This window comes from Symsagittifera roscoffensis, chromosome 10 (assembly GCF_963678635.1).
Source record: "Symsagittifera roscoffensis chromosome 10, txSymRosc1.1, whole genome shotgun sequence".
Classification (NCBI taxonomy): Eukaryota; Metazoa; Xenacoelomorpha; order Acoela; family Convolutidae; genus Symsagittifera; species Symsagittifera roscoffensis.
The window spans coordinates 8710720-8724096 of NC_087071.1; the positions used below are offsets into that span (position 1 = coordinate 8710720).

At 43.6% G+C, this 13377-nt stretch overlaps 2 protein-coding genes across 2 annotated transcripts in view; one reads left to right on the top strand and one right to left on the bottom strand.

The window, feature by feature from the left end:
- The window catches only part of LOC134855191 (uncharacterized), a 623579-nt gene that overhangs the window by 284187 nt on the left and 326015 nt on the right, over positions 1 to 13377 (top strand). The window lies entirely within an intron of this gene.
- On the bottom strand, positions 1352 to 2992 carry LOC134855235 (SWI/SNF-related matrix-associated actin-dependent regulator of chromatin subfamily B member 1-like). Its single transcript, XM_063871697.1, has one exon. It carries the CDS (start codon positions 2987 to 2989, stop codon positions 1775 to 1777), a length of 1215 nt encoding a protein of 404 aa, XP_063727767.1. The 5' UTR covers positions 2990 to 2992; the 3' UTR covers positions 1352 to 1774.

Genomic DNA, 13377 nt, shown 5'->3' on the forward strand with positions numbered 1-13377 from the left:
TTGGTCAGCAGGCAAACTTTTGAGAACAGACGTTTTTAAGCACTTGATGGAAAATTGTGGCCAAAAAATTGGGCGTTTTTTGGCGCACAATACTATAAATACGACCAAAAAAACATGACTTCTCGAAATAAGAAGATACACCCTAAGAACAAAAACGCTGATTTTTCGTTAGTAAAAAACCACGCTAAGCAAAAAGTTATTCCAAATTCTTTTGGTACAAAATAAGAAACCAATATATACACAGAGGCGAAGCAAGCCAGGAAAATAGAATGTGAAAAACGAATCGTGAGAAAATTTACCAAGCGTTGGCAAAGCCGAAATTACCCAAGCACCTACCCTTCAAGCCGAAACAAAATCATCAAGATTTAAGACTTAAAAAGGTAACAAGTCTCCCTTCCCTCTCAAAAAACACACATACGCAATTTTTTCGCTCGTCGAAAGACGCAAAATGAGGCCATTAAGCCAATATAATTTGAGCACGAAACCAATCAAGCGGAGAAAATAATAAAGCCGGAAAAATGTTGCCATTCATTAAAAACTTGAGCCATTATTTCTACGAAAATTTTAGCAACTTGAGCAATACAGTGAGCATAAAAGCTGTTTACCTTGAAACGATTCAAACTCAGGTCCATAAGCCGATAAAATATAAGTTGAAATCATTTGGTAAAACTAAAGTTTTTAAGCGAAAAAAAAAACAAAAAGAAAAATAGACGCAGTCAATAAATTACAAACAGCAGAAGTAAATCAAAACACTAAAAGCAATTAAAATGCGAAAGGCGTACAGCAAAAAAAAAATTATACGAAAGGGCAACTAAGCCAAAAAACATAAGCAGACAAATTTCAAGTCGAAATTTTTTATCAACGGAATATTTCCTGTTTGACAAAAAAACAGGTCCTGCTATTTTCAAACCAAGGAACATTGCAGTCCCAGGCGTATTCGTTAGCTTAAAAGCCAAGTGTACTAGAGACGCAGATATCTGATTTCAATATGAAATGAAGCTATATTTACCATTTCTATCTTTGACCATTCTGTGAATAAAGTTATTTACGGGAAAAAAGTCTAGTGCCCGATTGCAAAGCCCTTGCTTATCGCAAGGGTAAATATATATAGATGAAAATTTTAGATCTTACTTTTGACTATAGCGAACACATGAATTTAAATTCGAGTTGCTTCAATTTGTTCAAAAAAATATGGGGTGGCCACGAGCTTTAAGCAGCTTCTTGCTTGTGAAACTTTCTGCTGCTTTTTTTGGACTACCTTCAAAGCTTAGACATTTTCTTCCATTTTTAGAATTCAAAACCCTACAGATTTTTGCCTGTTTTTATATACATTAAAAAACGGACAGAAAATTTTGAAATTGAGATTAAATTAAGGTCAAGGAGACATAAATTGCACAAGTAAAATAAAACAGTTTAAACAACGCAACTGATGCAACTAAACTTAGGAGTCGAATACAAAACAAAAACAACAATCTACCAGCTATAATTTCACACACATTAGACAATAGTTGAGGTCAAAAACCCGGGCAACTTATCTCGTTCCTTCTCCTAGCGTATGATTCAGGATAAAATTTATACATCAACTTGCAGATTTTATATACAAATTTCTTGCATGCATCATATTTTGCAAAAAGCCAGTGCACTTTTAGCAGCAGTTTTAATCGATTCCTTGGTGTATGAACAAGTGTAACAACTCAAACAATCAGTCATAAATCATCGATGTTCGTTTAAGAAACTAAGATTTAGACTTATCGGCTTTTATCGAGACAATACATCACCATGAAGCTCCAGTATTCGCCAATCGTCTCATTCTTCTAGTATTTCTATCTTGATCTCTAATTTTCTTCTCCATTTCCGCATCAGTCAAAGTCTCCATAGTTGGTCCCCATTGATCAATTTCATGTCTATTTCTAAGAACTACTTCTACAACTGGTAAAGGATCTTCACTAAACGCATAGGTCCTAGCGTGCCACGATAGTTGACCTCGGATACTGTAAGCTATTGCTGTCGCGAACTCGCCTCCAAGTCCGATTTCAGAGCAAAGTTTCATTGCGAATTCTTCTGGGGAGTTCAAAGGCTCAGCCATATCCCATTCGAAATGGTCTACAAGAGAAATATTTCCAACATGAATGTTTAATTTAATTTTCACCCTCTGATCCGTTTGGTTTTCTAAAATATGTTCGGTGGGAAACGCTTCGATTTGCTGGCGCATACTTTGCGCTATTGCTGGAATGAATGCTTGAGGGTTTAGATCTAAATCTTCGCATAGGATTTCCGCAAACATCTCCGGTGTAAGTAACTGCTCATTTTTGTTCCACGTGAAACAATCGCGTAATTTCTGTCCTTCAATTTCCAAATCTAATCGAATGGGAACTAAAACTTCCTCGCGTTTGCTGTTTTCTATAAAAGAATCGGCATCTGTATCATCGATACATAGAGGATAGTTCCTCTTACTTCTTGATCCGATTCGGTTTCTGTTAATAGGTGTCGAACAGGGAACGGCGTCGAGGTGATGTGAAGTATTAGGCACATTTTGGCCATAGGATGAAGAATGAGCACTACTCAATCCTCTCTTGCTACTTCGCCCACCACTAGCAGCCGGAGTAGAAGTGCTGGTAACTGTAGTTGCCTCTGGTTTACTTGGAGTTTCAGCCAGAGATGGCGTTGACACCGGACCTGAATTCTTATACTTTTCGCCACTTCCTGTCAAAATTTCGTCTACTTCTGAAGCTTTGACGAGAGTTATATTCAATGCTCCCCCTGATCCTATTAAGCCAGCTTCGGCTAGAATTTTGCGCTCATTAGAGGTAACCATACGTCGCCATATTCCAGGATATTTGCGGTATAACGCTCCTCGGAATAAGCGAAGATACTGTCCAACATCAGATCCGATCATGTAAGTTTCGCCTATTTCATTGTCTAATTGAAAGCGAGCCGGTTCTTTTCCGTACGTTGGAACAGACGGTGCAACAGCTATTTCGTCTTCCATTTGTCTTCTGAAATCAAATTTAGATGAACATTTCAGGGGGCTAAATAGATAAGCAGAATAGCCGCAGGGGTTGGTAAAAGTCAATTGGTAGACAAAAAGTCAATTACTTGAAAAGATTGTCAATTAATTGAATTGTTTGCTCAAGCTTTGTCAATTATCAATTTTTTTATTTTTTTTTCTAAAGGTAATCAGAAGGTCAAAAGTATCATAGTAACCGAGGTTACAGTCATGAGTCCCTTCATCATGTATTCCAGTCAAAATCCTTGGAATTTTCTAGATATGGAAGTGATAATGATAAAAGAAGATGACAAGTGTTTAAGTCCTTTTCAATTAAAATCGATACGGGTTACGTTTCTTCAATAAGAACACGCAACTCGACACGAGATAATATAATATACAAGTGTTACAAGTAAAAAATTTCGTCGAAAGTTATTTTGTCATTTATTGTTCCGAGTACGCAAGCGGCCTTCGCAATCTGTATTGCCAGGGAGATTCTCTGTGTAACATTCGCCCGGAAGATACATATCGACGGAAAATAAAACTAAGTCCTAAGACGACTGGCCAACGTCTAAACAGAGCTTTACATGCTTTTCACCGTCTCTACCAAGCCAGAACTTTCGTTGGTCTTTCTAACATCGGATCGACAAAAACGTTACGCCTTTCAGCTTCGGTCAATGTAACATTCGCCCGGAAGATACATATCGACGGATAACAAAACTAAGTCTTAAGACGACTGGCTAGCGTCTAAACAGAGCTTTGCATGTTTTTCACCGTCTCTACCAAGCCAGTACTTTTCGGTGGTCTTTCTTACATCAGGCTGACAAAAACGTTACTGTTCTCCGGCTTCGACCAGAACGCTCAAATTAACTAGATTACATGCAAAAATAGTGAGCTCATGGCTGGGTCTCAGTATCCCCAGACCACGAGGTCACTCCTAAAAACAGGGCTACTACTTATTATATTACTATTGTTTTTGTTCAGTAGATAAAAATCATCATCTCCATCGAAGATGGATCAACCCTTTCCCCCCTACTTCTAGCTCCTCATTCTTGTCAAAACGAATTAAGATCTTAATTAAATTCAAGTCAGGACATGACGGATACTAAAATTCAATATGAGTTCATAAAAGTCCACGTCCCGAGACCCTTCCTGATTCTTGAATCCGGTGAATCAAGCTTCTTAATATCCAGTTCACAATAACTCGGAAGGCTGGGTTTTACCCTTCACCGTTGCTCGCAACGGCCTTGCAACTATTGTAACAGCACAATAGTTGCAACTCGGAACGTCCTCTGCTGTTCGGTAGTTCGTTGTAGTTTTTTAGTCTCGATTTCGTACTGTTCGTAATCGCAGATAAAAGTTGTTCTGTTTTTTCTTGCTCTTTTAGCTAAAAATGGCCGTTTCTGACGTTTCCCAGAAATATGACGTCATAATTCGAATTTTTAAAAATTAGAATTCCAGAATCTTCTAGCCTTCACCGTTTGGCTAATCGTTCAAATAACGTCCTTATCCGTTCTAAATCGCCAATTCGGAAGGCTTGCTGCTAAAATACCGAATTCTGCAGAGACTGCATTTTGGCCATTCTGGTCGAATGTCACATACTCCCCGGACAGTCCGGTCAATGTCCTCATTGAATCGCGCAATGTTCTAAGTGGTTACAGTGTCATCGAACAGAATTTACAAAATGCACGAAATTACTTTTACCTACGTCACATCGACTCACTGCAGAATATAAATGGCATCATCCTACATCACTATAGCCTTCAAATTCTTTCATTAATCTGCACATTGAGGATATGACTTAAGATAAAACATATTTTCTGACTTCCAGTGTCAATATCCCGATTGAAACTTTTTCTCCTAGATTTAAAAGGTGTTGGCTTGCAGGACAGTCCTGCCAACCAACAAGCTAAAATTATCCTACTATGCTCCTTCCCTTCGGAAATCTTGCTTGTTTATTGTCCTGAATATTAAAACTAAGGAACTTTGTGGTTAGAAAGAACAATGCAACAACCTCCCTCCTCAAGAAGTTACTCAAGTTTTTCATGTCACCACAAAGTGATCAGTCTTCCTAAGTGATTAAAAACAATCATGCAGGCTGGAATATTTAAATATACTCTTCCCTCAAGCCTTTCTAAATAAATAATAAGTGAGTGTCTCTAAAGCCACTTCAACTAAAACCAAAATGCAAATTTATAAATGCAACAATTTCCAAACTCAACTTAAATGTTTCAGTTTTCAATTACAACTTGGTTGCTTGGTTTCTCATTTGAGTTTTTCACACACATAAAACAATTTTGAGTTTTAACTTTTCTTCATCATCCCTTTGTTCTCTTCTTTTTTCGTCGTTTAGAAGTTCTAAAACTTCTAAATTCTTCTAATTTTCTTTCTTGTTGCCTCTTGTTTTCTCGACCATTCATCAATGCTCCATTTCCTCCTCCTGTGACGCTGACTCTGCACTCTCGGTCTCCGTGTCTTGTAGCACGTCATTGACTATCCTGACGCTGTTGGAAGCCGTCCTCCAACACTTCTGCTCTTCCACCCTCTGTTTACAGCAAGGTAGGGGATCCACGTTTGATTCTCTGTTTCTACAGAAGCTGTTGTGGAGACACAACGTCACGTTTCTCTCCAAATCTTCTTTCAGCATCTCTGCCTTCTCATTTCCACTACGCTCGCTCGTCCTGGAAATTCTTTTCACAGCGGTGGTCACTGCATTCCGATGGGTCACGAAAGCTCGCTTGAAAGCTCCTGCCCCAATGTCCAGCTGATATTCACTGTACACTCTGCCATGTTTCGACATATGCTTTTTCGCATACTCGTACAACCATGCAGTCATGTTAGCTCTGAACCATGGCATCAATCGTTTTCTTGCCCATATCTTCTTCACTTCCATCGGAATGTTTAGAACTTTGCACATTGTCTCAAAAAGATCTAAATCTTTTAGACAATCTAATTTCTGCAATTGTTCTCTCGTCGGTGCTTCCTGTCTATTATTTTCTCTCACATGAGCTTCCAGCCATCGTATCGCCATCATAACTCCCACTATCACTATTGTTATGGGCTGTGATGAATCTGGTAAACCCATGGAGAGCAGCTCTCCAGAGTCCCAGATCAACACCAGATTACTACGCTTGGGATACCACCAGGTCTGCAGCAAGCAGTGGCAAGGAAACTCATCATGCGTCAACATGATGCTCCTCCAATTACGTTTTCCCGAAGCTTCCAGCAATGGTTCCACTTCCATCATCACTCGGTGGATTTCATCATTCTCATCTACTGCATTGTAATCTGTGACAGTTGATCCTCTCTGTTTCTGTTTTTCAAAGTCACTGAAGTTCCCGCTCACATATCCCATGAATTTCTTTCCTAGTATTGACTCCAACTCTTCTTTGGTTCTTTCTGGAACTGCTGAGAAAATCTTACACAGTAACTCGTAAGACTTTTCAGACATCCTTGCCAACCTCACGCACTTCGGCACTGAAAAAGCTTGATCCACGATCGTTCTTGTGCTCTTCACGTCCACAGCCACGAAATGTACAGGGTATCTGCTCTTGCACATTGGAGCCAACGTTGAACCCACCAAATATCGTGCTCCTGATGGTCTACAATAAGTTTCGCTGTGTCTGATGTTCATCTCCGTTTCGATTGCTTCCCTCCATTTTCCTATATACTTCTGCTCAGTCTGCAGAACTCCTGGGAATACCTCTACGCTGATGGCTGTGACCATCTCATGTTTCTGTTCTAGATTCAATAGTGACTCTAAAGAACCAAACATGCTGTAGAATCCTAGTGCTGTCACTAGATTCACATCGGTTCCTCCATGGCAATCTGCTATCAGTTCCGTTTCCGTTCTTGCTTTCATCACTACATTTCCAAACAATACCGTCAACTGCTTGTGTTGTTTCTCCAGGGTTTTCACACAGTCTAGACTTCCACAAACGTGACCCTCTAGTCCACAGACTTCCGCCAGACAGCTACCAGGTTTGACCCAGTCTTCTGGTCCCCAGCCAGGCAACTCCACTCTATCTTCTCCGTTGCTCTTAGAGGCTGTTATCATCACATTATATATGATGTTGAGGTCACGCAGGTTACAGTCCACATTCAGTTCCCTCTGTACGTCCTGTGTCGCCCGTAATATTGAGTCAGCGTTGGGACTAGGACACCACGATGGCTTCATCAATTCCCACACTGCCATCAAGCTCGTTCTCAGTAATTCATCTGAGAACCCCAACCCAAATTCCACTCTCTTGTCGGATTTTGGCACTGAAGGTGCAGTCACCTCTTCTTCCAAGACCAATCCCAATTTGGCCTGTGGATTGTTAACGCTCTTAGTCGTCACAATTCTGGACGTCCAGAATCTTAGTAACACCGCCTGCTCATAATCAAAGAAGCAATCACGTATGTCTTCACTCAGGAAAGGATTGTATGCTATCCCTATAATCCCGGACACATAGCTATAGGACTTCTTCTTGATCGGTCCACAGTATTCACTGGATTTTGGCAATGCTCCCATAGATTCTTTAGTGAGCCTCAACTCCTTGTTTGAGAATCTCCTGATCTCGTCTATCTTTTTCATGGGTTCCAGTTCTTCAGGTTCTTTCATGTTCACCCTCATCGGTTTACTTTGCTGCATATCCAGCATTGCTAGTAAGAACATGGCTTTCGTTCGCTCATCGCCTTCCTTCAACATTTTAACACAAGTGCTTAATGCAGGTACTGAAATCTGCTCTATCAGGAATCGAATGAAACAGAGAGCGTCTCTCCGCTTTGCACACGCTACTGCTGCTCCCTCCTGGACTATCAGATCCCTCAGATTCGTCATAAGGAAAACTTTTTCCTCCTTTGATCTCTTCCTTTCTCCCGAATCATATTCTTCGCTAGTCAGTCCCATCATGCACCAGGCGAGCCTGAGTTGTAATTCTGTCCTTACGTAAGGTACTGCCACGAGAGCATGTATTCTTGGCGTAGTCCTCATTTCCTCTTCGAAATACCTCAATACTACTGCTTTCCATGGAAGGCTCACCAACTGCTCGATCGTCTCCGCCTGTACGTCAGACGACGCCAAAGTTCCGTACGCCTTCTGCTTGAGGGTGGTGCCTTGCAACATTGTTTCCAGATAACCCTCCATGGCTTTTTCCTCTTCCAGGGCCATTACATGCCCTCTAGCCGAGTTTCGGTATTCCAACATCTCCATGTATCCACCGGTGGGTTCATCTATCGACACTGTCTCAGACACTGTCAGTCTGTTGTATTCCACTGGTGTTAGTTGTCCTGCAACACTTCCCTTTCCATGATTCATTGGAGATGGCTTGAAGTCCCTCATTTTACTCTCTCCACATTGACTGAGTATTTCCATTTCTAAAGTCGCTCCAGTCAGAGTGCGGTCACCCCTTTTGGATTTATAACCGGTTGACTTTAACCCCGCCATGAGAATGGGTGGCACCATCGCTATATCAGTTAATATTCTATCTGTGCCAGACAATTGGTAATCACCTTGCCCCAAATCCATGACTTCCTCAACTCGTTTTCTTTTCGCTGAGTTACCAGCTTTCATCGATATTTCCGAATCCACTTTCGTCTTTCCAATCCTCCTCGGCATCACTCTGCTGCCTAACTTCATTTTCATCGCATTGATTTTATCAATCACCATTTTCGATCGCATCGTTCCTCTCCTGGTCCTTGACAGGTACACCACCTCTCCTTCATTGTCCTGCGGTGTCATCTTGATGGGAGAATTCGCTTCACTCTCATCAGTGGCTGAGTCGATCAATAACTCACTCAGTCTCCCTTCACACTCATCAAGCTTGTCAAGTACTTCTCTCATCAAGGGTTGATTGAGACCTGTTTTGAGAATGGACTGGGTCCCATAGCTCTGAATCACAGTCCAGACTTCTTCCATGAACGCCACTCTGTCCAGCTTACATCCCGTCCTACTCTCGTGGTCCCGGTGATGTACTTCCCATTCTTCTTCGGGTAGCGTTCCCAAGAAAGGTACTCTGGCTGAGGCCTCTATTCTTCTCCTCCGAGGTGATTCCATGAGGATTCTCTGATCGTTATTTCTTGTATTGCCAGGAGAGCTGCTCTCCGGCAAGTTCCGTTTCATCTCCTCAAAGGCTGACGGAGGTTCCAGTGTCGAGATGCCTTCATCCGCTGGCTCAGTCGTTTCCAACGTGTCTGCATTATTCTCAAGATCACTGAAGATATTGAAATCCAGGCTGGATGTTCCTCCTGTCGATGCCCTGTCGTCCTCCCCACCAGCTTGATCTTGTTGCATGGGTTCTTCCGTCTGACGGTTTCCACCCTGTCCGTCATCTCCTTCTGACTTGTCCCCATTCGAGTTCGATGGTCCTTGTTTGTCATCATCAGCTTCTTCCTGGAATCTCGGTATGAGCAATGTACCGGCTGATTTATCTTCCTCTTCTCCATGGACCACTTTAGTTTCTTCGCAGCCGAAGGGTGCTAGGAAAATTCTCGTCTGCAATATTCCCGCAACTTTCATCTCTTTTCTCACACTAGTCAGGATTACTGAGGCTTCAGGCAATTCAGTCCTGCCTCTCATCCTCATTGGAGCTGAGCCTAGTCGTCTCCATTCCTCATCAAATCCTTCAGGCTTGGGAGTAGCGGCGCTGCTTATTCGCCTTCTCGTCGCTTGATCCGTGTACGCAAATCGTGTGTACTGTAACACGGCGGCATTTCTCCCCACGAAGTATGGATCCATCGTCGCCGAGAAATTCCCTACTCTCCTTTCATTGGTTTCGAATGCTCTCAACCTAGGAGTTTGTACTACGGAGACTGCTCCGAGCAACATCCTTCTTATCAGAGGGAATTCGGGGATTGCTTCGGGTAGCTTCTTGTAATCGCCCCAGTCCTTCGTCTCTTCTCTCACCTTGTGATACGCTGCTGTGAGACGAGGCACTCTGGTCATTTCGCCATTCGTTTTGTCATAGGGCCTCAGATTCCAAAGCTTTGGAAACACCTCGATGTGCCCTCTTTCTACTTCTCCCATGCGGTCACAGAAGTGATCGTCAAAATTGATGACTGTCATCTCTGGCTCCGATATTTTCGCAAATAACAGATCTTCACTCATGAGCTCTCGCAATGCGTGCTGCTCACACCAGTTCAGTGTACTACCGTCCACTGCCGATATGAGGTTCAGGTGCAACACCGACCTCCTATATGCTTCCACTTTAACGTCAGGGAACGCAAAGGTGACTGCTGGTCCATAGATCACTGTCACGAACTCCGTGACTCCTCTGATCAGTGCCAAGGGATCGATTCTCATAGCTAAGCTCAAATCTGTTAACAGCGGCATGCCTCCAACATGTCGTCTAACATCTTCCTCTCTTTCAATTGTCTCGTCTTCTCCGGTTCCAAAGCGATTTTGCTGCAAGAGATACTGGATAAGAGTGTGTCTCAGGTCTCTTATTTTGTTCCACGAGTCTGTGGATTTCTTCATATCCAGATTCCTCACTCTCTCTTTCATCTGCTCTGGACAACGTGCCAGTTTCATCAGCCCTCCCAAGTTTCCGTGGGTTATTGCGATCAACGTCAAAAGTCCATCTAGTCGCAGGTTCTGTATTCCATCCGTAAGCAGTATCACCGGTCCTTTCACGAAATTCTCCGCTCCAAATGTTACAAACAGGGCTATTAATTCCACTATCGATACTTTCACTACCGCTTGGAGGAATTCCTTTATCAAGTAGTGCGATACTTTCGGGTAGACTTTTGCCAAGAAGGACGCGGTCCATCCGGCTCCCAACCCTTCTAGCATGCTGTCTGTCCTTTCAAATCCCTCCTGTCCTTTCACTTCCTGGGTCCAGAAGGTTTCCAGAGTAATCTGACACATTCTGTTCACGAACTCAGCTGTCTTTTCTCCGGCATTTTCCGCCAGGTTCACCTCCTTCAACAAGTAGGCGTATATCTTAGTGATCATTACTGGGCCTTGCTGAAAAGCATCTGCACCCAATGCCGCTACTCTCGGATTCAGGTGTAGCCACTGGTTTGCTTCCGGCTTGGTTCTCAGCACCATCGCTTCCAGATGAGCTCTCGTCTCCAGTGAATTCTTTCTTCTCGTGTCTTCACTCGCCACTTCCATTGCTCGGAACCACAAGTCGTTGGACATTGCCGTAATCACTCGATGGTCGTCATCTATTCCTGGTTTCAGTTTGAGTTGCCGACTGAAGTTGGACAGTTCCAACCCCAGCACTTCGTCCAATACCAACATGTGTAGCGCGTGGTCCTTGAACCCTCTCATCGCGTTTGAGATATCTGACCATACTGCAGGCAGTTCAGCCTTAAGTGGCCTCAGGTTCTCCATTTCTATCATGCAATTCGGGGCTGATATGATCACATCATATTTTCCCTCCGAAAGTAAGGCTACCATTGCATACACAAATTTCAGTCCATCCGGGAGATATGCATATCCCGGAGACAACGCAAATACTACTCTCAACGCCACTTTGTTGAATGTTCCCTCCTTTGTCGCGTCTACCATTTCACCCATTGACTCCAGGATGTCTTTTATCGCGGGCCATACTGCGTTTTCTGCTGTTGCAGGATCTCTGAGCCTGCTCAGAAAACCTCTACTGTGTAGATGGTCATTGATGCCAGCAAACACAATCGTTATCGGGTTCATCTCTGTCTGCCTCTGTACCCCTATAGCCAATGACACTGATTGCAATAGGTCTAGGTCAACTGCGGCCAGCATTATGACGTCCGGCCAAAACAAAGACTTAGAGGTGTACACGAACTCTGAATTCGCTACTACCATGATCTTGGCCTTTCTCATTTCTGCTTTGTCGTAGGCGGCGAAGATGCTCTCATCTTTCTTTATTGCCGTCAATCCGCCATATCTCTGGGCATCACCATCTTGGTTCACTTGTTTTGGGTATACTCTCTCCTTCACATGACTAGGTGGTGTCGTCAGTTGCTTGAATATCTTCACGCGTTGTCCAATTGGCGCTCTCGCCGTCAGGAATCTTCCTGGCCTTTCCTCACGATTCCTCTCCTCATGGTTCAATCTGACATCCTGCAACGGTCTTGCATTCACAGGTCCCATTGTGTTATTGGAGGGCAGTCCTTCCAAGTCAGCAAATCTTAAGGCTGTCGTGGAGCTGAAATTTATGCTAGCGGCTATCAACCAGTCTACGCCGGTTATTGAGTATAATCTGCTGACGGATAGCGTCGCTCCATTTAGCATCCTCCTTGCATCTTCGATGAAGCTTACTTTCTGCAGGTCCAGCTTCATCAGTTCTTCTTTGTATATGTGCCAGGGAGACGGCATGGGTCTAGACCATAACAATGAGCCTCTGTTCGGTCTCTCTTCTCGACTGCTACTCGTTGTCTCCGATCTAGTGTCTGATCTGGACGTGCCTGCTACTCCTTCGTTTGGTTGGTTGACGGGTCCTATCCTTCTCCTAGGATGAATTGTCCTCCTCGTCGGTGCTTCTCCCAACCGATCCTGCACGTCAGTTCTTCGACCTGATTCGCTGGAGCTTTGTTGCCGGTAATTTATTGCGGCTGGGACTGTACCCAAACGCGTTTCCAGGTTAGGAGGCACAAAGGTAGTGATCACCGTATCATTCACCGTTCCCTCTTCCTTCAGTACTCCTGTGTCAGAGAGTTCTGCTTCTAACTCGTCCAACCGTTCTTGGAAGACTCGATTCAACCAAGCTTGTCCCTCGATGGTGTCAAAGTGGATGCCATCCGAAGTCAGTCTGGCTTGCTCCATGGCTCTCAATTCGTGTTCAATGTCCATAAGGATCATTCTTCCGGCATTTCGATTTGCTAGGTTTCTTATGATGTTGTTCCATCTCATGACTCCCTCGTTGTGCCTTCTTCCTGATGCTGTCAGGTTTCTTGCGTTCATTGGCACCGTGCAAACGGTCAGTACCGCGCAACTGAACTTCTGCCAGAGAGTGGTGAACAAACACACCATCATTGATTCCCACTGTGCTTCCTGCTCGTCTGATCCTCTGGAGATATCATTCGTCCCAACTAATATCATCACACTGGGTATCCTCCCGGGATTCATCAGCTCCACCATCCGGTATAATTGGGCAATTGTCGCGCCTCCAAAGGCCATCACCGTGGTGACCCATGAGGTCCTCAAATTCGTTAGCACTCGGACTAAGCTGTCTCCCAATATCAGGTGAGATGTCCCGAGTGGTGGTTGCTGCAGGTTCACAGCCGGGCTCCAGGTAGCTCGATTGAAGCAGGCTCTCGGATCTGTCTCCGGAACTCCCGTGAAATTATACTTTAATTGATTATTCTTCTGCACGTCCATTACACGAGACACTTTCTTCGCTGGCATCTTCCTTACTTTTCTCTCTGTGATCTTCGAACTCCCCCTGAGTGGCGTCACGTCACTTATCCCTTGTCTGATTATTGTC